The 25,419-nt window shown below is 39.7% G+C and overlaps 1 protein-coding gene across 6 annotated transcripts in view; it reads right to left on the reverse strand.

Moving 5' to 3' along the window:
- BTRC (beta-transducin repeat containing E3 ubiquitin protein ligase) overlaps nt 1-24,357 on the reverse strand; it is a 121,952-nt gene extending 97,595 nt beyond the window's left edge. For 3 of the 6 annotated variants that reach the window (XM_086752819.1, XM_086752818.1, XM_086752814.1), the window contains exon 1: nt 24,232-24,357. In XM_086752819.1, coding sequence (XP_086608945.1) covers nt 24,232-24,279 — 48 coding nt within the window. In that variant the 5' untranslated portion in view covers nt 24,280-24,357. Of the gene's footprint in view, nt 1-7,635; nt 7,705-24,231 lie in introns of all 6 variants that reach the window. The other 3 variants (XM_086752817.1, XM_086752815.1, XM_086752813.1) reach the window with 2 other exon arrangements.
- Nucleotides 24,358-25,419: the final 1,062 nt, after the last annotated feature.

The raw sequence follows: 25,419 nt of genomic DNA on the forward strand, positions 1-25,419 counted from the left end.
AAAGCAAAAGTTCTTGGATGACTACAATTTACAACTATAGTGCATAGGTGTGAAAACACAAACTCACTGTACTGAATTCTCTGTAAAACAAGAACAACAACAACAAAAAAAATCAAGCAACAGTTTAAAGATATTTTCTGTATAAACATTTTGGAGAAATTAATTAGACCGTAGTACAGAAAGACTGTCTTTAACTGTGGTATATTTTAACATAATAAAGTGTAATAACCTATTATCCCTGTCTGAACCCTGCACTCAACCTCACGATAACCCGTGAGCCTAAAACACCTTTGATTTATAGGCAACTTAACATATTTCTGCACATCTTCACAACTTAGCGGCAAAGTCTAAAAGAAAATTCAGTTTTTTTCCCAAGGGCTGATTTTTTGTAAACTGTACATTTGGTCAGCTGTACTAACTTCAGCTGCCAATCACATCTATTTCAATCCTTTCCTAGTTCAGAACTATTTCCCTTCTAGAACAGTGTCCAGTTGAACTCTAAAGATAAACCAATAACAATTTCTACTTCTTTTGAGAGATGGGAATTAAGATCATGTTCACTCAATATTTTCATTAAGGAGCATAAACAGAATATGGCACACGTTGACAAGAGACGAAGAGCTTAAAAAAAAAATCTAAGAAATGGGGCTTTCTGTGCTTGGTCCAGCTAATTGCAAGCCAGGGAACTGGATAAGGTTGTACAAAGAAAAACAGGAACACAAGTTGTAACTACCACAAAATAATACAAGAGGGGAAAAGATGTACCACCACCCAAACTGGAGCAGATAAAACATAAGGGATACTCTGAAGAGTATTAAAACTATATACACTAGACCTGAGCTTGATATAATACAGATCTTTCCCCACCTCTTTTTTTCCATCACTTTAGAAAGCGAATATGGTATGGTTGGCAATTACAATTCTCCCTGAAAGTCTCTTTTGAAGTACTGCACGCTCCCTAAAATCTAATTCTCAGGAATTCTGATCCTTCACCATGCTTTATCAAACGCATGCTAAGATGTTACTAGGATTCCTAATATTCACAGTTATTTTTCTAAAATAACACAACAAATGGGAGAATAAACCCCAATATTTGTCAATCCCACTCAGTTCTTGTACCTTTTTGGCCGCATATTTAACTAAGCCAATGCCAAAAATCCCCCACACATCACTTTCACATTGTGTCCAATGTGCACTATTCCTGTCACCACAGAATGCAATACATTGTATGAAACACACCAGATAAGGCAGCTGCTATTTATTTTACAAGTGTTGGTCTCATGAAATTGAATAACAATTCCAGAAATTTACTTCTGGCTAAAAAGACCTTTAATTGGTCCTCTTTTTATCCTTTCAACCTCTCACACATAAATAAAAACAAAAAGGTATCCTTACTTTTAACTGTTCAGAGAGGTGTTCTCTCTAATTAAATATACATGACATAGATATAAATAAAGAAAATAAATTCACTGTGCATCTTACGTACTTTCAAAACCAAAAAATCTGACACACATATTTCATTTTTTAGCTTGGGTGGCACTTGATCATATAGGCTTCTTATCTGAGAGAAAAAGTATATGATATAACTTTTAAAAACCTGCAAAAATGGAATAAGAATATTCTTTTTTAAAATTTTTGTAGGTTTTTGTGGGGTTTTGTTTTTTGCTTTTCTTCCCCCCCCATCCCAACAGTGGATACAAGGCATACTAAATACGTAATTAGATGAGAGAGCCACCCAGCTCTCAAAGGAGCCATTCTAGTGAATTGTGTAAATAATATGCCTTTAAAAACCCTAACATACGAATACAGATTTACCAGTTATGGAGCAGTTATATACCTGAGAGACAAGAATACCCATTAAAAAAAAAAATCCTGCCCAATTACGAACTTACTGAAGAGACTAGCATGGCTCAGAGCAAATTAATACTTCTATAACTTTATCCAAAAGATTTTTTGTCTGTTTTCTTTTGAAAATAAGAAAAATGTTAAGAGCTGTAAATATTAATTAAGCCAAAAACAATGGCCAAAATGCATACAGTTAGAATGTATACCTCCTTGGTATACTGTTCCCCGCACTTAAGATAATTCTGACTTTTTTTTTGTCACGGACCATTTTTCTTTAAAGTCTTTCCACAGTGTAAGATGATGACTTTATAAAATAGACAGGCAACTACTGTACTCCTCAGAGTGTGACCCTGAGAAGGATCTCCCAGGTTTCAACTAGCCCACAAACCGTCAGCTCTTCTAGCTGGCACATATTGCATCAGAATCATGGAGGGCAACAGGCAGTTGCTGTCACAACCAGCGCTTTTCACAATTTCTCAGCTTCTATTGTGTTCAGACATTTCGGTCACATTTTCGCAAGCACATATGGGGACATGAAAAGTGGTTTGCGCTCCTGTTTTGCTATAACAAAAGTAAGTGAGCTACGTTGTTAAAGACTCTTGAAGCATTTTCATGAGCCACGAATCAAGCAACCCAATACCTCACTTGTGGAAAGCTGAGAATATGTTCCTGGGGCAATTGTAGGATCTATGTTCACAACAATTAGGTCTTACAAATCAGAGGTTCAAACATGCTACCAGGGTTCAATTATAACACTCTTCCTAGATTCCAAACATAGGAAATACTGGACTTCTTACCCTGGTACAGATCACTTACTTCAGTGAAGTGGTTTTCCCCTTCACACTATGGCTCAGGGGGTTACTACATTCTGCAAGCTTTGCTGTACACACACAGCTCAAACTGCTCTAAATTATTCCTTTTCCTTCAGCCTCTCCCTTTTCATGTAATTGCTCAGTAAATTTTCCTTAATATACATATTATGCAAACTCTTCTCCAATCTTCTGGTAACTCCCTAGCTTACAGTAACTTCTACAAGAGATTCCAGTTCACTAACTACTCTCAAATACCAAAGATAAGAAAATAGAAAAGAGCTTACATATTCAGATTATCCAAATAATTTCTTACCTGAGTGGGATCCAGGAGGATAAAATCACAGCTTTTAGGTAAATGTTTGTGAAGAAATGTTTTCCCCAAAGAGTGGTTACTGGAGTTCAACCTCCGTAATCCCAGATCAACAGAAGTTACACACCCCAGAAAGAGGCCAAATTCCCATCTATAAGGTGTACAAGATCCTCAGTTGCCAAGTGCTTGAGGGAACTTGTGTAGATCATATCAGAACTAGACAATACTAATGTTTTCTTAATTATACATCTTTAATCCATGAAGCTGATAAATCTAAAACAGTGCACCTGCAGAGCTTTAAATTCAGATGCCATAGCCTTCTTTAAAGAGTAAACATGCAGAGACTTGTGTGCACTTCTTTAAGCAACACCAAGATGGTGGTGTTAAAAGCAAGCCCTACCCAAACTTACTAAAAGCAATCTCAGAGTTTATAGAATGAAACTATCTGAAGGCTTAAAATGGAGTTCTTGCAATACCAAGAGCATTAGGCTCTTTCATAAGCGAGAAAACATAGTTGCTATTAAGCTCCATCATGTCCAAAGTCTGATTTTGCAGCACTTCTGAACAATTTAAAATCTTATGTCATAAGAGAGAAATCTAATTCTTTAACATTGGCATTCTGCATTAATTTGGGCATAGCAACACGGCATCTCAGTTTCACACCCACACAGCAAAGACAACAGAACTGCTCTGCCTGAGAGAGGTGTCAGAGGCTGCGTCCTTAATTACAAAGCTCTGACATACAAACACCAAAAACTGAAACAACAGGGAGTCAAGAAGAGAATGGTGAATCATCAACTTTATAATAAAAAGCAGAAAGAGCAACAGACCAACTGCCTAACCATCACCAAACCTGAACAACTATGAAGCTTTAAAAAAATACCTAATGCTACTCTAAGAAATAGGTTTGAAATCTCTGCGGCTTGGGACACTTCTACAACTTTGGTCTGGGTTTCCATCACACAAACTGCAGAGAACAAACTTACACTGGTAGAGAGATGAAATGGAGGTTTCATTAGATTTTTCCTCATCTCTAGTTTTATTTCATTCCATAAAATCCCTCAGGATTATTGTTATGTTATGCACCTACCACACAAAAGTGTTTCAAGGATAACTGATATGTCTGCATAGCAATTTGCATTCTCAAAGTACTATATGAGTGTGAAGTATTAATAATGAACTGCAGGGAGAAAGTTTATTTCTACTTTCCATCCAAGGAATTAGTTTCTGAATTTTAAAAAGTATATGGATCTATTGAAAACAGAATACATGGTTTAGAAGATAAGCAGGAGATGCTAATGACAAACTTACAAAACCAAAGTATTTATAAAATCATTGCATTCTTCTCCTAGGAAAGTATAATTCTAGTGGAAGAATCCTGTTCTCACCACAGTCCTGGTTTTTACAGTCTCTTTTCCATCTGACTTGACTGAAGTGCAGACCATTAATATCCGAAGTGCCTTATTTTGATTATACTGGCCTTTGCTGGTACCAATCTAGTTAAGGTAGCACCAAGAATTTCCAACATAAAACACATTTACAGGTTTATAACTTGGCTCTAAAAATCCTACTCCAAAAGACAGTGGGAGGCAGAAGGGCTCAGATGAATGCATTATATTACATATCCTATGTGATGCACACTTGCTCACAATGGTATCCAAAGGGGAGGGATGAGCTTTAACTCTGAATTACCTTGTTTCACAAGCCACTGAAATGATACTTTTAACTTCCCTGTTTATGTAATCAAAATAATGTTTTGTAAGTGTTTCAGCTAATTAAGAGCTAAACTTGCCCAATGTCACAGCTTGGCTTAAATCACAGAAGCTGTCCATATAATACAGGAATTGAGATGTCATATCTACTGATCATATTTACACACAAGCATTCTCCCCCTTCCTCCCCTCAGAAGTCAATGGCAGCTTGTCTCCAGCGGGTGAACACCTAGGTGACGGGGCGCTACAGACTGCTAGCAGCAGAACACCGCCATTCAAAGAAAGAAATGAAGATCAAGGCTAAACAAATTCACTGTAGGTGTTTGCCATTTTGTAAAAGATAAACTCACAGGAAACTGCTAAGAGTAAAGAGAGCTTTGCAGGCTACTTAAAATGCTGTTCTTAAAGCAACATGTATTTCTGGCCACTGGCATTTTATTTCCTCTGCTCCCTCAGGAACACAATGCAACTCTCCACTGCAGCACAGCAACATTAAATATAAAAACCTGCCATTAAAGGGCAGAGGGTAATAGCATCAGTGTGGGCGACCCATGCTCAGGTAGTGTTCAACTATTATCTCCAGTTTAAGTAGGCTGAAAATACGCAAATCCAGCCAGCACTGTTTTTAGGTAAAATTGTCAGTTTTATGGATATTTATAGTATATGTCCAGTCTTGCAGAACTCTGTCTTCCTCCACCTCATCTGTAACACAAACTGCTTTTAGCCCACATTAATACAATGTGTTACTGGGATACTTCTCACATTCTGTATAAGCCAGGCAGCTGATCAATACTCAGCTATGTTGAGGGGAAAAAAAAAAAAAAAAAAAAAAAAAAGTCATTATGTTAGGATCCTGTTAAAAACAGACACCAGGAGAATAAAGTTGATGCACTGACACCATTCTATCTGGATGCCTCTTTAGATTACTGCTTTTAAATACATCAAAAGTGACTTCCTTTCCAATATACAGTTTTAAAGAATCCTACAGGTAGGACCTCTGGTCCCCACACCAAATCAGTCTCACCTCAAAAAAAATTAATCCTTGCTTCTCACGAGAGCTCCTCCTTTTGATCAAAAGTTTTCACCCTTTGTATCAACTCCCTTACCTATACTTCCTATGGTGAAATCACAGCACAGAAATTGCAATAGCAAAGTTATTTCCATGACAGCATCAACTGATGACACAACCTCAGGTTTATAACTTGTCCTTGGATCAAGAAGGAGTAAGAAGATGTAAGATAAAGACTTTAGAATCAATAATAGTAAACTAAAAATCAAAAGGAAAGCAGCCACTTGGAAAAATATTTTTTAAAAGTATAAGTTCTTCTATTATTTGAGGTTGCCTAATGTGAAAGTCTCCTTGGAAAATTCACTAAGCATTTTGGTGGGTGTGTGTGTGTCCCCTCCCAGAGTATTTTTCAGTGTCAAAAAAAAGCATATATCCCGCTTGCATCAGAGCATTGGTAATATAACATAGCAAGAACAGATGCAGGTCTATTTGCCTCAGAAGTAAGAGAACAACGACAATCCTCTTCCTATTGTTCTCCCAACCTATCACATAAGAAACAGAAACTCATGCCATGCCCCATAGGTCAACAAACTTGAGCTCTGCGAGACAGTAACTGCAGAGTTGAGACTCCTCTGAGACACCTCGCCTCCAGCTCAGCAAAGTTTAAATCAAGAAAACATCAGCTTCAATGTCCCAGCTGACCTTCACCAGTATGTACTTGGAGAGAGAGAAACAGTCTCTCCAAGAGAAGCTCCAAACCATGCTTCATCTTTGCAACACATCACTCATCCAAATAAATGGTTTGCAGATGTAACACAGGACCCAATGCCCATCTTCTTTCAGGTGTTCAAGCTCTTCCCGGTTTCACAGAAGTCAATCTAAGTTGACAGCAGTAAGCAACTTGCACAAACAAGTTACTACTTACTACTTGTAAGATATGAGACAAGACTGGAGAGAATCAAAGTCATCCTGTTAACACCTGCAATTAAACTCTTGTGTTTTAAGGGGTTTTGCTGACGTAGTTTTTAATTCTCTCACAGTCCGCTCAAGTGACTTGGCTCTTTGTTTCTGTTGGGCTCATGGTACCATAGATCCCTTCGCCACTATGTTTCATCATTTCACAACTCCAGTTGCCACGACAACAGGATGCAGCTTATCTGTGCTGTTTTCATATTTCCAGTTTTTGTTGCCATAACAACACAATCATTCTGGCTTTCTACAAAACCAGCAACTTTAAACCATGTATTCTCAAAGATGCAGGATTCATCATACTTGCATCTTCATAGGAGAAGATATTTGTACCAGCAATTCGTAAATTAAGCTGTTCTTTTCTGAAGGCGGATTTTTCACTCACAAAAGTGAAAAGCTGACAGCAATTGCTAGAGGCAGGCTGCTGAGACATCTAAAGTCTGGCCTTTAATAATAGCCAGAGTAATATAACACTAGGCCACTTCCGAGTGGGGAGTCCCCACAGTGTCAGATTGTGTCAAACTGCACAATTGTTATGTGATGTGAGTAAGTGTCCACACTTGTTTCACCCAGGCAGATCTGAATTAGATGCTAGATGCAATTCTCTTGAGTTTTAACCCAGTGGCCTCCCCATTATTACCAGCACCACCACCATGCAGTTTTGTGTTTTAAGATCCATTTTAATTCTGTAATTTGAACTGTTGTTATAGACTTCTTTTCAGACTCTGACCCTTTTCACTTTCAGGTGACTGCATTTTGAACTTCTATTTACAGGAAGTGCACATTCATCAGACCGGTGAGAAAACGTTACACAAACACAGCATGCATAAACACAAAACAGTGATGGCTATGAGGGGTAGCAGCTAACATGGCACCGTAACTTCGTTACACCCTCATTTATGTACTTCATTAATGAGACAAGCACAGGTGTCCAACACGGTTCCTCACATGAGATGAATAACAATAACACAGTCCAACCTGCTTTAGCCATGCTTGGTATCCAGAAGATAATAGTTGGAATCCATCTTTTGGCATGTGTATTCGGGGCTAGGAGAGAATAGACATAAAGAGAGACCTCCTTTTACACTGGGACCTAACTAATCTAAGTCTAAATTCTGGAGCATTTTAAACAATGCAGATTTTTTTTAAGCCATATATGAAGGTTTAGTCCCCAGATTAGTTCTTCTTTACTACTCTGATAACAGCTGCTTTAAGAACACTTCTCTAATAAAGCCACCACCATTTTTTACGATTTCCACCATTTTACATTTCAATTCAGTACACACAAATATTTCTTTTAAAATTCCCATACAAATTCACTTGCAGAAGCACAGCCTCTGTGGTGGGTGCAGCAGCAGAGACTAATGGTCATTAATGCTTTTGCCACTACATAAAGCTAAACGGTGTCAGAAGAGCAGCAGTCAAGCTATGAGAGCGTTTTTACAGTCACCATCCTCAACACGGTCAGACCAGACATTGGACAACATGAAAAGATTAAGAAAAATCCCTGAAGAGGTGCAGCCTTACTATGTGGAGTAACAGGAAATTACACTCACACATAGCCATAAATTATGCCTCAAAGTGATAGACAAATATAAACTCCTCCCCATTTATTGTTTTCATGACTTATCAGGTTGAGGAAAAGGCAAGACATCCAATTGCTCTGGAAGCACAAAACATATATAGCATAACTTACAGCTAGAAAAAAAACGCAACTAAATTAAAATGCTACCTATCATGACACTTATTTGCAGTTCAAAGATATTCTCATAATCAAGTGCATTCAACTGTTCTCCCCCATCCCCATCCCCTGAAAAAAAAAAAATAATAAAAGAAAAATGCTTAGAAATTAAAATCACATCAAGGAACAGGACACCCACGGACACCAAGTCCAGAGACCTTTCTTAGTGTTGGAAACTACTTCACAATTCCTTTCTTAATGCACTGTAGTTCTCCTCCAAGCCAGCAGATGTGTGCCCACAGCACTCCGTCCAAAAGGCTGGAAACATCTTTCTCATGTTCAGAATGGCTCTATTGAAGGGGAGTTTACCCCCATTTGTTTTGCGTCAGCACAATGTTTAGCTCATACAAACTGTGTCCACCTTGGTATTTGTAACACTAAAGAAATACAATTGGTTGGAGAGGAAAAATGTGTCACCACTGAATGCCGAACCTTCAGCTACGGTGTGGAGGTAGTCCAGCCTTGAAATTAAAGAGAGAACTACAACAGACTAAAATCTTACCTCTAAAGAGAAGTACACTTACAGGATTTTACAATATGCTTTGAACACTAGTTATTTTTTGCTTCTCTCTGAATGGAAATCCTCCTAAATCTTTCAAAGCAGTGATAAAATTATGCCCCGGTGTCCCAGTCAGTAATTTCAGTCAAACAAGAATTTTAATAACCACCATTGTGCTGATAAATTAAAGTCAAGTATATATGGTTACTGCATTCACCTGCTGAGCCTGGACTTGCAATGCTTAACACATTAACAAACTATGTTTTAGGGGACTTCTCACACAGCTAGAAGCATCATGCTCCAAGACCTAATCCTGACTTCAGCACAAACTTCATGGGTGGTTAGTCTCTCTACTACTGTAAAATGAGGACAACACTCATTTAACCCACCTCACAGGTTTGTTGAGAGAAACTGCTGACATTTCTACGTGCTTTGAAAATGGAAGAAACTATGTGAAGTACTACATATCTAGCAAGAAACCACAGAAACCCACGTTCTCCTTCTGGCTCAAGAGCTTCTGTTGCTTTTCCAAAGCAGCACAGCTCAGCATACCTATCAAGGAAAAAGAGCCTTCATAAACAAGCAGAAATAACGACCTTTTGAATTCACAGTGTCAGGAGTAAAGAGACCTGAATACCAGTCTCAGATCTGCCCGGGTTCACACAACAAATCTGTGAAAAATGACTTCATTTCTTTCTGTTTCTGTCACCTAACCTACAAATTAAAGGATAACAGTGAAGCTTTCTCTTAGTAGGCTGCTTAACATTTGTAAAGCCCATCAGTCCAGAGTAGTTTGAGTAATTGATTTAAGACACTGATTTAAACTACTTAATTTGAAGACTCTGGTCCTGCAAATATGTAAGTGTATTAATAGATCTACTGCCATCAGCAGGATTACTCTCATGCAAAAGTGTCTCCAATATCAAAGATAACATTGTATTCCTATTTAGGCAACTCTTACCAACACCAGCTCTTTGTGACTCCAAAATAAAGTTCCTTGAGTGTTAGAAATAAAAGTCGTCAGACTTTCAGCAGATTAGCAGCTACTGTAAACTCGACTTACTTTTCAATGCTGACAAGTTAAATACACAAATAGCAGAAACTAAGACCCACTGCCCATCCCTCGGCACCATACTTGGTAAAACCCCTCAGTGAAGTGCGTCTCCTCTGCATCTGACAAGCCTATTCTCAGCTAAGAAGAAAATAAATATACAGGAGAGAAGCAAATTTTACCAGTACGAGGTATGTCATTAACGGCATAAGCAGCAGAGTGAGGGTGAAGTGGGATATTTGCACAAGTGAGAGCTCTTTCATATCAAATGCAAGCACTGATAGAAAAGTGTAATTTAATTAAAATCTCTGGAGATCTCACTTACAGGTATCCAATACAGACTGACCACTGGCTAAACTTTTGCAACCAGGCTCCTAAATTTTAAATTTCTGTGGTTCTCTTAGGCACATTGTGAATGACACCCAGGAACATCTCCTTCAGCAAAGACATGCAATTAAGTACACTTGGTTCAAATTTTCCAAATTTCCATGTCCAAATGACAGCAGACATGCAACTACAAAATTACAGAAAAGGAAGTCATACATGCTTGGTAACTTAAATAAAATTGCCCCTCTTCCCACAGCCTTTAAAAGATCTGGGATACATACAACTGCCCTCTTTGAAAGCTGTGCTATTTTATCAATCATCACTAAAATCTTCCATGATTATGATCCATTCAAGGCAATTCTATTAGCAACACAATTAATTGCCCAGCAAGATCTATTCATTTTTGTATTTTCATTACCACATACTGTTTATGCTCATGGTTCAGTATCATTCATAAGCGTAGTATTTTCTCTTAGCATCTGCTGCAGCATTTTCCATGACTAGAAGTCAGACTGCTAGCATAATTTTCTTCTTTCACTAGCCACCCCAAAAAGCAACACTGAAAGCACTACAACTGCTAACTTCTATCACACTATTTTTTAATATTTCATATTTTTATCTAGGTGAGTGACTAATTCATAATACACCCCTGACAACTGCCTTTTCCAAGACATTCACGTTTATTATTGAGGACTTGCTTTAAAAATGAGCCTTCCATCACTGCAGATGGGTTATTCCATAACCACCAGCAAATTATTCACAGTTCTGAAAAGTAATTTTACCCTGTATGAAATGCCTACCTTCTCTTTAGTCTTTCTGGAGGCTGCAGAACTTATCATTTATATGTTACTCATATATTAAATCATATTATTATATATATTGCAATTGTCTCTAAACTCATGAGTCAGAACAGCTTACTTCACTCATTTTTTTTTCCCCGCAACCTCTGACTTTTTTTCTTCAGTAATCTACTCTTCCGTTTTTAATCCATTTTATTTCTGCAGTCCCTAGTAAAGCCCAGAACAACAGAATGATTTCTGAGAACAAGTCAGTAATTTAAAATTCAGTGGTACCCCCTTCCCTTCCCTACAAAGGCTGATTTTTAGGGGACATTTAATTACAGGCCTGAGTTCCTATTTTCTAAGCCTAAACACAACCCCTGAAGGCTTACAATATTTGAGTCACAGCTGGAGCTGCGGTTACTATACAGTTTAAATATCAGCCTCTTTACTGTGCAATTTGTTTTGAAAATCAAATCAGATGCCATGTCATAAACAAGTGCTAATTAAGTACTGAGCGGAAATTGGGCTTTTTTGTGCAAGAAGGGTTCTTAAATATCTGCATCTTCACTTCCATAAGAAGGAATAAATATGTCAAGAGTGATCATTATAAAAGGAAACCTGCTATGGTACTTGCAAGGCAGTACTGGTACTGCTGTTTCTCCATTTCAGTTCCTGCCATGTAAGAAATGGTGGGGGGGGGAGTTGAGACCTATATGAAATATATATGTACTAAGGATCTTACGAATCTGATCATGCAACCCATAACACTTCCTTTTGCCTCAGAGAGGACATTCACGCAGGGTTTCCATCACATATGATTTAAACAGGCAAGCTAAACCCATCTCTCTGTCGCTGCAAAGCAACAGTATTTTTATTCCTTTTAAATTATGATCTACACACAGCATTTATCTGACGATACCACTGCATTCATTAGATAGAACACCTTGTTCAATAAATATCAAGGGAATAACAGGAATAATGCATTTTGATACTCTGAAGGTTGCCTCTGAGTAACAATATTCATGACTCCATTAACTAACAGGCTCTCGGCTACACAGGCAGAATTAAATCTGTCAGTCACTGACATGGGAGGGCATGGGCAGTTGCACTGAAGATTGTCCAGTTGAGATGACTTCCACAGCAAAGGGAAATATCCCCTGTGGCCTAGATCTTGTTAATGAGTTTGTACGCATTACAGCAATAAACTGAATTCCTACTACAGGTATGCCACTTCATGGCCCAAAAGATACCTTACTCCACTGTCCACAGCAGTACTCAAAATACAGCACAGAGACCTGCGGACTCTAATTCAACAAAACCAAAGACAGGATTTCAAAATCTTTCATTCTTATTAGGAGAGAAAACCATGAGCTCTCTGATTCTAAAATCATAAGCTGCCTATATTTAAATGTGCCCTTCAGGAGATTTTGGAAGAGGAATGAACACTGAGTCAGCTGACTGTCAGATCTCACAGTTTGATACAAACTCCTTCAGAAGGACACAACACTCTCGAAGAGTAGATCCTGACTGCCAGGAAACTTAAAAAATTCACCGCACATGGTGAGCATGGCTAGTCTAGGCCTTTAGTGAATCTGTTCAGAGTACATTGACCAAGATCTGCTCAAAACAAACTCCCATTGGAGAATGTCTATTTACATTCCTTGACAGATCAAAAGACACAAATTTTTATATCCTGCCACAGCAGCAGCTACCAGGAAAACTACTACTGTAACATGAAACACCTGGATACCTTCTTAAGGGCTCACAAGAATACTAAGCCGCTGTATTCAAAACCAAATGGAGATCCATGATGGCACTCCATTAATCTTGGGACAAAGTAAGAGTAAGCGTTGTGAACATGAAGAGCAAAGAGATTCTCTTCATGCCCAGAAATAAAAACATGCTTGATTTCCCAACCATTTGACATTTTAAGTCTGAAATTCAAGTTCTGTATTCAACCTCCTTCAAGACTGCAAGATGCGTGGTGAAGAAAAGAGAACCTGCATTCCCATGGTACTGTCTGAAGCTGTGCCAGGTAAGCATCCAACAAGAACAGCGGCATCCACATGCTAGCTTTAAGCATTATGCATAAAACAGAAGCTGGAACCTTGTCTAGATATTAATGCAAACGAAGCTGATGCCTTTTAAGTATCTTGTTTCTTTTTCATAATTCCATAGAAAAGTTAGAAAGGCTCCCTTGGAATCTAATTTTTCACTGAGACTCATAGCATCAGGTATCGAGAATTCTGTACTTGAGAAAAAAATACAGCCAAAGTGAACAAAATTAAGAAGTCTGGAAAACTACAATCTCCACAATCAGCAAAAGCACCTACAGTGCTAACTTTCACCTTCCTCATCTCCCGCTGAATTTTACGTAGTGGACAAAAAAGCATGCAGGAGAGACGGGTTAGAGGTCTGTGCCAACTATCCTGGAAGGAATTCTGCAGTTCACACATTAAGCAGACAGATTTGTAAGAGGAATACCATTTTTTTTTCCTAAAGAAATGGAAATGCTTTCAAGAGCAGACTCTAGCACTCAACCACAATATTTTCTGCTTAGCTAGTGAGCTCTCAGCTGCTGAGTAGACTCCAGCACTTAAGTCAAACGTATTCCACTTCAATAAACTAATCAAAAAGCTTCCTTTTTGCAGGAATGGCCATTCTATCGCAATTCATTTCCCTCACAAAGCACTGTGCTACAATTACAATGTGGGACCTATCCACCCACCACAAGTAACTTGGAATCCATAACTACCCAGATAGGTTAAATTTCCTTTCCTGATCTAAATGCCCTGTACTGAGTTTAGCTCTATGACAGTTCTCAACTCCTTGAGAATGGTACAAGATATAAATGCTTCTTCGCTTGGCTTGACTAGAGGAAACTCCTCCTTAAAACAAGAAGTACCAAAGAAGCCTGCTGTCTCAGAGGACTATGATGCAAGAATGAAGCAAGGGCAACAGAAGCAGCTGAAGATACCTAACAGGCAGCCTCTGGCAACAGCCCCATGCAGAACAAGTATCTGTAAGACGACTAACTAGAATGAGTCTAAAATGTTGCAGAATTGACTGACCAACCTTTAAAAAGATGAAAAAAATACCCAAATAAACCACAAACAGTATACCCTGTCTCTCAAGATAAGAAATCCGCTGAGACTGAGTACTGGTAACTATTGCCAAAATGAAGCTGTCACCATGGGAGGTCTACACAAATCTACTCCCAATTTAGAACAAATTAGAATTAGTGCTAGACTAACCCAATCTTCTTCTTTAAGAAGATCACTGAAGTCCAGACAAATTAGAAGTAGTTACGCATTTGATAGATGACATGTAGGAAGTTACTAGTTAAAATGGAGAGGATTAGGATTAATACCAGAGTTGTAAGGAGGATAAGAAACTAAAAAGGGTAGAGGATCACAGATTATTTTGAAAAGGGAACCATCAAGCTGTACAGAGATTGATCCTTGTCAAAATCTATTATTAACCTTGAAATTAATTTTAAAATATTCTCAATAATGGCTAAAAAAACCCAAGAATTACCAATGTGCTAATGAAATTGGCTGAAGATAAAGTTAAGAGACATCATAAATACATAGCTCACAGCACCTTGAAGACTTGGGTAACAGAACCAACACAAGACGCACATAAATTAAAAAGTAACATTATTTCCACTATAAACTAGGGATTCAGTAACTAAGAAGAGGGGAAGAGGCCCTGGGATGTTGCTCATTAGATAACGATGGTTCACCAATAAGATGCAGCAATGAAGATGGCAAATACCACTATAGGATATTGTAAAAAGTGAAAAAATCCTAGAAGAGAGAAATTAGGATTACTTTTCCTGGAATATTCTATGTAGCTCTGGTCATTCGTGTTCCATGTAGATTAATCAAATTCTGCAGCTGTTTAAAAATGTCTGCTAAAATGATCAAGAGTTACAGGAAACATCCTTTGGGAGAAAAAAAAAAGAAAAAAAAATACTAGTTTAGCTTGACCAGATCCAGCTCAGACAAGAGTACAATTGCTCTCCACAAATATATGCAGATGAATACAGGGGAGCAAGAAGAGCTGTTTAAGCTCAAGGACAACTTTGGTTCAAGAATAAGTGAGGATGAATTAGCCATGAATGGAGTTAAACTGGAAAATAAGAATGAGGACTCTAGCTTTCAAAGTAGTCAAATTTGGAACGCTCTACAATGGCACAGCAAAGAAAATTCAACTCACTTAAATACTGCTTGGAGAAGCTGCAAAAGGGACCAGAGTGCACCGCCTGCCAATATTGGCCTTGAACCCATGCTCCACAAGGGGTGTTCCAATCCCATGTAGAGATGTTTCCTCTCACTGATGGGCTCTGTACTGATTTGCCTCTGCACAGTCTTATTTTAAGGTCATTGAGATATGGATATATAGGAATATCTTCTTGTCAGTAAAAAACTTTCAGGATATTTATGTTTGTTTACAAACAACTGTGACAAAATACAAGAACACACTACACTGGAGTCATCCCAGTCAAAAGGAGAAAAAAAAAAGGAGAAAAGTTACATAAAGAAAACAGAGAATACCGATTTTTGTGCTTTTGAACCTATTAGTAACATAAAACATCTTCTGTCATATTTAAAGAGGGTGTTAACATTGTCTGGATTTCTTCAGAAAACTGTTGAGATGTTTCCAAGACTCATCTTCTAAAACAAGACCGATCCATCAGTTCTTGAGACTACACCCACTTCTCATTGTTCAAATTCACACGAGACGAATGATAGCTGGCTGCATTCCTCAATACTGCTGAGAGTTTTGGCATCTAAGAAGAAAGGGTGTTAAGCAGACCCAATGAACAACCCCCTGGAGAATTGCCAGCATCTTCCTAACAGAATTTGAGGCCTACTATCCACGAACTAAAAGCAACTCCCACATAAACACTGCTCCATTCTGCATCATTCTCAAAATAAATTACAAACGTGTGTAGAGAGGGAGAGTGCCTATATTGTATGACAGACTTTCATGCTAGACTACTTTTCTTTGAAACAACTAGAGACTGTTTCAGTTGCTCTTTGGGCAAGCCTGGAAACCTTAAGATTTTATTTTCTAGTCAGAATGCAGTCTAGTCTGCTTTGTATCCGAGCAAAGACAGCCATCACTTTTCTCCTGACGATTTAATCCATCTTGCCGTATTTGGGGGGGGGGGGGGGGGGGCTGGAAAAAAAAACCCAACAACAAACCTCACTACCTCTAAGAATAACTACATTCTTAGCTGGAAACATCAAGAGAGGACTCCTATAACCACACTGAGAAAATCCACACAGACACAAAGCTAGCCAATGGAAAAATCACAACAGAGTTCTGCACTGGCTGGTATCTCCCAAACTCTGTTTCTACAATCTTCTTCAGATCTGTTTTGCTCCAAGTTCTTCTGAAGATGGGCCATCTGGACTACAGCTAGAGGCACACTTATTACTGTTCTGCTAACATACCACTGTGCTTAAGAACTACTTCTTCACTTGTTCATAGTATGTCCCTGCAACTTTTCCCTTCTTACCACAGGATGGAGGAAATTAAACCAGCACTAAGGCACGTTGCTTCTGCCAGTCCAAACTGGTTACTCCAGTGGATTCTGCAAAAGGTTGCATGGCTCTTGCTCACAGACTGTAAACCCTCCTGTCCTTCCCTCAAGAAGACTTGAAAGACCCCTTGCTGAGCTTTCCCATTCCTCCTCATTCTCTCCTTCCTGCTGCTCTCATCAAGATGAATGCACAGATTCTGTTTCAGCAGCAAGGGGAGGGAAAATTAAATTGGATGTTTCTCAATTCTTAGTACAGAGGAGGACTAGAAGCAGCTATAGAGTGCAAAATTACGATCAATCATTTGCTTCCAAGCAAGTGTGGAAAAGTAAAATAATTTAAAACTGAAAATCTTCATTGCTTCTTCTCAAACCTTCTGTCATCAGAGCTAACAAATTTGGCTGTGCACGTACAGCTGCAAGCAGGCTGAGCACCCATCGGTTAATGGAACCATGGAACTTGCAGATGAAAGAGAAAAAACGAATTTTAATGCAGTTTTTAGAAATACTTGTCATTGTTTCAGCATTGCCATTTAGTGAATGGGACCGATTTCTCTCTCAGCAGGGGATGATATTTTAATGATGTAACAATGTACTTCCCAGAAGAAAGACAAGCCTCATGAGGCAGATTAGAACTAAGAATACTCAGATCCCATTAAAAACAGACAGTTTCAAGCCATTTTAAAAATTAATTTTGTTTAATGATAAACTGTGTTATCTTAACAGGTGGCTAGCCAATTGTAAAATTAACCAAAACATGGTCAGAAGCACAAGGCTAGCTATTAGAAGAACTGGTTTCTTTTTATTCTGTCTTCTATCCTCAGTGTACCATATGACCCTACAAAAATTCCTCCAGTCCATGACCCGAGGCAAATTTCTAAGCTTCAGCTTCCTCTTTCTGCAAAGCAGGGGCAGTATTTCTGCAACACCAGAGTTCCTCAAGACCTCAGATAAAAAGACATTTAAAAGTATTGTTGTTTAATAAGCAGGGACATATCTAATCTAGCTCCCAGGATGTTTATTTTCAACAGTTTCTGTGGGATCAAGAAGTTTTTCTCAGCACTAATCAGCATCCTGTCAAGACACCAGCTTCATGTTTGATTGCTTATTAATTGTATTTTGAGCACTCAATATTTAGCTGCAGCCACTGGACTCCGCAATGCTACAGTTTCCACAGGGAAACATACAATGCATTCAGCCCTTCAGTGCAAAATTACTTAAAATATAAAAATAATACGCCTTGTTGAGCATCTCCTGAATTGTAGGAAGGAGGAAATGAGGAAGACTGAAGAAAATGTCGAGCATTAGTAACACTAGTTAAATTTGCCACTGAGAATGGTTAAATACTACACAAATCTCACCAGCACAAACAGAGGTTAGAGATGACACAATGTAAGCAGACAAGGAAGGGAGAAAACAGCTTATTCCATCTGCATTGTTGAATTTAGCATGAACACTTTTATACAACAGAATAAAGTGGCATGGCTTGCTGGTTTTACGTGTGATCTGATCATTTATATTCTAAATACTGTTGCAGTGGTCACTGAAAAAATTAATATGACAAGAAATGCATCTGACCAGATGAAGAATAGAATCCTTTCACTCAACTCTTAGCAAAAGTTCGTAATTTCCAGGTATAAATTACATCCCTTGTAATAGAAAATAAGTACTTCTCATTAACAAGTTTTACGACACAAACTACCAACACAGTAAAATCCAAAGAAAACAAAACAGCGGATGAACACATTCACTTGACAAGCATATTCAGTCAACATTTGTATATCAGGAAACACTTTCTGATCCCCACTTTAAATGTTTTTAGAGAGCGAAGTGAATTTCAAACAAGACGAGACCAGGAAGTTTCCCCTGTCATTTAACTTCTAGTTCGAAGTAATTGTTTCTCCTACCTCAGTAACTGTTTACACTGAAAATAAGCAAGAAAACAATGTAACTATATCTTGATCACATTTACCGCCCAGACATCAGCACTTGGTTGGCCACTGGAAATACTCCAAAGATCACCATTTCATTTTTTCTTCAGTAGGCACCTCTTAAAGAGGCGATCTCCAAACACTGTACATTCCTACCTTACCTCTAGAGATAATACAGAATAATTTTATTTTCTTCCTCTGAAATCTTCATTACCTCTTTCCATATCACACACCACTAGAGAATATTGAGAACTTTTAGGCCACTGTTTGTGTCTTGTATCTTCCAAAGATGATCTAGGAGACCCTCTGCCTAACCAAACTTTGTGGTTAGAACAGTCTGCTTTATCTCACTAATGAGAATGATAATTTAGCACCAAATACTCATGAGGAATTATAGCTCTGCTGACTGGCAAATAATTTGCCAAGGCAGATTAGTTTAGCTGCATAAAATAAATATCCACCTGCACATACTAGCACTAATCAGGGCGTGAAATTAAACTTTTTATTCAGTGGGAAATAACTGCTGCAAGGCGGCGATTTAGTCTGGGAAGCAAATATTAAGGTCAGCCTATTCTCTCTGATGTTTATAGTATATATTACAGTGCAGGGAGCATGGTGCAACAAATTCTGCTTTTTAAGTCTATGAAACTAAATACTTCAGTGATGCGATAGCAAATTTGCCATTTGCTTTTCTAATTGCATACATTTAATGGAGCAAAGTGTCTGAAATGAAACATTGCCAGAGAAGTGAGGGTGAAGCTACTGAAGTACCAAAGGCCTGCACCAAGTGTAGGAAAACCTACGGCACAAAGTTTGGAGCTGAAGAAAATAAATCGACATTTTCTTTACAATATACTAGTCTCAAGAAATCCTCAAACTAAGAGAATGTTATTTCAGTTCTACTGGAAAAAAAACTACTAAACATATGTTTAATATTCAAGCAGGATTTGCAACCCTGCATTTGGGAGGCAACTCTCTGCTATCCCAGCTGTTTTACAGAATTATTGTCATTGCTTTCATGCCACTCTTGCTTTGGATACCCAGGATTCTCTGTCACAATGACCACGACACAAATATGGTATTAGGAAGACTGGAAGGTTCTCAAAGCAGAGTTTTAAAACAATAGCTAACAAGTCCCAGGCCTTAAGAATCCCAATCCTAGTGACACCATAAATCACACAGGTTCAGTGCAAACAGAACCTCTTCTAAAGTATAAGCCTAAAGTTATAAGAAAAAAAAAAAAAAAAAAAAAAAAGAGATTCCAAGTCTATTACCCTTCAGCCTCCAATCGCACTAACTATTCCTTACTACATTACCTGTCAGTTATGTGGAAGTTCCTACAAACATGAAAATATAAGAATTAAGGAACTTCAGAGTTGTCTCATTAAATTAAAAAAAAACAAAAAAAAACCCCAATCCAACAAAACCCCACTCCACACAACACCTCCACATATGCATCTTAAAAGACAACCAAAAGGTTTTGGTTCTCCTGTGAAACTGGAAGGCCATCAGCACCTCCCAGAATCACATCCTCCAGAAAGAAATGGAAAATGGTAACTTGGGGGTGAAATGGAAAAAACACACTCATGAAGAACACGAATATCAATGTCTTTCTATCGTGAAGCCAGGAAATTAAATGAAGTATTACAAACTGATTCATTCACAAAAACTGAAACTTCATTAAATATCGAGCTATTGCCTCCCAAACCATCCCAGATAGGATCCCAGACTGGTCAGGTACAGCTCCAAGCACTGCTAATTACACACAACTGAAGTTGTCACTAGTCCATTGAAGAAAACAGATGTTGCTTCATAGAGCTTTGATATTTTTCTTAAATACCTTTCAAAATGAGGAACAAAAAATATGAACTCTTATAAAAAGGGCTTTATTGTATTTTTATAGCATATTACATACCTTGTAACAATCATTCTGTTAAGTGTAAATGTCAGTTTTATTTTCTGTCCCTTTTTTCCTGGCTATTTACAAGCTTTGTAAGAATCGTTCCTTAATTAAGTCTAAACATAGTTTTATATAAATGGATTCCTGGAATTAAAAACGTTCAGACTTAAGAAATGATTGTTACAGAGACTGTAACAGGCCGTAAAAAAAGAATGCCACTTTAAACAAAGATTTCTCATTTTAATTAAAAAGATAATCATCAGAACATTCGTACACTTAACAGAACCATTTGAAGCTACTTTGAAAAAATATCTACTATTCTATGCAGGCATATGTAGTTTCCTTCATATGACATTTAATCAAAGTCTCAGTTGAGCCTATTGCACTCATACTTTAAATACTACATCTACAGTTTTAAACACTTTATTCAAATATGAAAGTTACTTACTGAGCACCTCATTCCTAGTACTTTTGTAAATGGTTATGACCACAGAATTCCTATATTCTTGAAGAGCTCTGTAAGGCAAGAGTTTTTGGAAGGGGTTTTTATGGGAGTTTCTTCAAGCTAATGGGCACATTCGCCTTTCCTTTTAGCTTGTGCACCATCTCTTACACTCTGTACTTCACAGAGTGAAGTTTTATCTGTAGTATTGTAGAAACATGAAAAGCGCCTGAGATGAACTAAGACAGGTTCCACTCTGGTAAAATCCCTGGTGTTGCTGCAGAACACTGGACTATATAATTTACAAGACCATATTTTAAATGCATGAACTGGCTTTCATTAAAAAGAAAAAAAACACCTTTGAAAGATGACATGTAGAATACATGACAGAAAACACTCCTTCACCTGCAAAAACAGCCTTTCCTGGTGAGCAGTTGCTTAGTATTGCATAATGCTAATACACAGCACTTTAATATCAGAAATAAATTAGGCCTTCTTAAAATGCAGAGATAAATTGAGTAGGTTAAATATATTACTTAAACCTTAAAGTATTAGATTATACATGTTGGAGCTGACCATGGATAACTAGGAAACTGGTAGCAGATATTAGCTAAATGTAATACTGCTTCATTGGCAAGTAATCAAGCCAACACCAGCCAGTAAGGTGGCAGCTTCCTTTTACTTCCATCAAAAAGTTCCAGACACAACTGCAGGGGGCAGGTGGGGGTGGGAGAGTCTAGTTTGTCTTTCAAAGCATCAAATACAGATACTTTAAAGCAAGATAATTTCATTCATAATATTAGCATTGTATGAAGTCTCCACATGACATTTTTCTATTAGAGTTAGACATTAAAATAAAAAGCAAATTACCAGGTCCATGTTGCCTAACACCTTGTGACTCAAGAGAGCTGCTCAAAGTCAATGCCAAAAATTAGGTACTGACATTTTTCACTGCAAAAAGTATTATTTTCTAGAGAAGCACAAAATTACTACCGCCTACTGGGCTGCTTTTCAACGTGAAATGAAGCCTACCACAAATCCATATGAAAAACAAAACTACCAAAAGCTGGAGAGTAACAGGTCTCATGCTTCCAAAAGATATCTGAATATTTACCTACGATGACTCTGGGGAACCTCCCAGGGAAAATCAATAATTAATAGCAAAGCCCACCTCAACCCAACCTGCGAGCCACCTAATAACAAAGATGCACATGAGGCGTATCGCACACTTGGATGAGCAAGGTGAATGATCACTGTGAATGATTCAGCATTAGCCGAGAGGATGCACAAGCTGATCCACCACCTCTATGTGGACAATAGTACCCATGCCATTACTGCAGTACCTAAGCACTTTCTGAGTGCTAAAAGGCAGAAACAACAGGATGCTTCCCAGGAGGGTCAAGCCGATACTTGCAATGGATACCTCACGTATCAAAACAACCTACCTGTGCCACACCTCCACAAACACCAAAAGACCCCACCAAGCCTGACAAAAACTTTACTTCATCAGCATGATTAAAGAAAAAGCCATGTTCCAGCTACACATGCGCTAAAGCAAAACCCTGAGATGTGTTAAACAAAAGCTTTTCTCACTCTGTAAGTAAAAACACCCTAAGAAGTTCAGAGGGGAAGCCACATCTTTCACTGCACTTTTTACAAATATTTTGCATACAAGAGGCATTTTAACAAAACATTGGGAACTCAGTTTAGCTTTCAGTTCTCAGCACAGTCTGATCTTGATAATTCCTCCCTTTATCTGGTGCTCTTAACAGATGCATCTCCTGTAAGAGCAGCTCTCTCTCACGCTCAGGTCTCTCCCTGGAGTCAGAGAGCTTTATTGTTTGAGTGGAACACGGCCAGATGCAAGATGGACAGGGACTCCCTCAGGTCCCAGGCCCAATCTTACGGAAGATCTCAAATGCCTGAACTAAGCCCTTGGATGGGAATCTTAGCACAGAGGGTGAACAAGCAGAATATGGTAAGGCAGCTTAGCATGTTCACAATGCTGTCCGGCAGAAGACAAAAACGTTTCAACAAAAACTTTTCAGAACATGAAACTGACTATCTAGAGGCAGGCTGTAATTATCAAGCTTGGCCAAACACAAACGCAACAGGATCTGGGACACTCCTTTGGCCAACTACACACCAAAGAGGGCAGTTTATTATTACTAATTGCTACCTTGCCTATTTAGGTATCCATTGCTACTTCACTGAGCTGAGACTCTACAAATCTGACAAACCTGGAGACTACTAGCAAAAGGGTCAAAAGTCTCAACAGAAACAAATTTTACAAGACTAAAAAAAACAGAAGCCAAACAAGTGTTTTGAAGCACAATTAAAAATTAAAATTTGCAACCAGCATTTCCTTAATTTCATTTTGGGAATGTGTTCTGAAGGTTTAATAGAATTGCTTCTTGTTGATTAGCTTAGATTTAATTCTGTACCACTGGAAGCACTAATCCAAAACAAACTTTTAGCAAGTGTTGTCAGTCATTTAAACTAAAACAGTTTGGGACATCCAAAATTTACATTAAACTCAGGAGACACCAGTTTGTTTTCATTTCTAAATCTTATGTTTCTAGATAAAATACTTAGAAATATCAACAAATGAAGAAAGAGAGAATGAAACAGCACTTTATGCGCATCATGCCTGAAATCTAAGTAAACTAGCCACATCTGAAGAGCATCTCGGCTGCAGGTACCCCCAAGACTGTTGTCCACGCCAAAGGCCAAGTCACAAACCTAAACAATGTAAGTGCTCTTCACATTCACTATCAATTATATGCTGCTGCAGCAGGTGAAATACTTAAATGTCAGTATTTACAGCTCTCATGGCAGAATTGAATGAAAAACAAAACAAAATTGCAGAGAGAAGGTGTGCAGCACTGAAGGATACTCTTAGGTGTGTAAATAAGGAGAAAACCCCAAGAATTACAGCCATACCCCCCCTCCCCCGGTGCCTCTGGGCCCCTCTTGCCAGCTCCTGCCTCGCTCGAGTTTAACTTCTCCCGCTCCCAGGTGGCACCTGCAGCCCCCGCCGCCCAACACAACGGTACTTTTCCAGGGATTTGGGGGCCCCGCTCCCGGCACGCGGCCCTCCCCGCCCGGCAGTCCCCTCCCCGCACCCCGCGGCGCCTCTGGGGCTCCGCTCACCGCCCGCCCCCGCCCGCAGGACCAGCCCGGCGCCCCCCGGCCCAGCACACCCGAGAGGCCCGGCCTCATCCCGGGTCCGCTTCCCCATCGCCCCGAGCCCCATGCCCCCCACAGCCCCTCCGCACCCCTTCCCCCCGGCTGCCCCTCCACACACACACGGGTGCCCACCCCCGCCAACAACCGCCGCGGCTCCTCACCATGAACTTGAGGGCCTTCTCCTGCAGCACGGCCTCCGCCGGGTCCATGGTCCTGCGCCGGGGCCAGGGCCGCCCCTCCTCTCACTGCCAGGCCGCAGCCAGCGCAGACAGGAACCTGCGCTGCCCCGCGTCCCCCGCCCCCCGGCTCCACCTCGCCCCGCTGCCCGCATAGCGCATGCGCCATCCGCAGGCCCACGGGAAATGGAGTCCCTGGCTGCGCGACCGACAAGGGCACGAGCAGCGAATCGGAACTACAAAGCCCAAAAGGTCTTGGGGCTGGGAGCACGCCGGGAGCCGGCTGGCGCATGCGCTGTCCGCTGGAGAGGGGGCTGACGGGAATTGTAGTGCTGTGGTGCTATGACGGTGTAACCTAAGGGTAGGGGAGTGCGGGGGGAATCCGTGCTCGGGGCGGGGGAGGAGGGAAGCCCCTCTCCGCAGGGGCCGTGTGGGCCATTTCCAGCCCCAGACCTTCCCTGGTGAGGCGCAAGGCTGGCTCCCAACTCACAGCCCTGGACTCTCTGCAATTAGCATCTCACATGTGGCTAATGGCGGGGGCAGCTGGTTCCCCACGCAGGGCGCCTCACGCGCAGCCCACGGCGCCCGCCACAGCTTGGCTGCTCCCGTGTTCTGCTCTGGTTTCTCTCCATGCCTGTGCACTTCTGTTTTTCAAGTCAGTCGTTGTGGGTACACCGTCTAAAATGAATCCTGCGCACTGGCGTACCCCTGCACGCACAGGACAAGGACCAAAAACATCTGATGACCTTCATCTGGAGAGAAAGCCGGCCCGAGGAGGCCATTGCTGCTCCTCGGCAGGGGATATGAAATGGGGAAACTTGCATCACTGGAATGGGTCGAGTAAACTTAAATCATTCCTGAGGGATTCGGAATCAGTCCCCTCAAGAAAACTCATGTAAACAGCCTCCCGTGGCACTTCGGTGCCCTTACATGTAGTTTGTCTTTTTTTCAATAATGATGCTAAATCAACTTTCCTGGAAAATTGTGCCACATTCTCCTTGCTGTACCAACCAGCAACAAAGAAACAAATTGATCAGTATCCCTTTAATAGCAGCTGCACATGGACTGGAGGGTATTTACCATATCCCCCTCTTTAATCTTCTCTGTTGCACACCAAACAAGACCAGCTCATTCTTTGGCAGCCATCTTTCTTAATCCTCTCAGTTTTGTTCA

This window comes from Chlamydotis macqueenii, chromosome 7 (assembly GCF_036417535.1).
Source record: "Chlamydotis macqueenii isolate bChlMac1 chromosome 7, bChlMac1.mat, whole genome shotgun sequence".
Classification (NCBI taxonomy): domain Eukaryota; kingdom Metazoa; phylum Chordata; class Aves; order Otidiformes; family Otididae; genus Chlamydotis; species Chlamydotis macqueenii.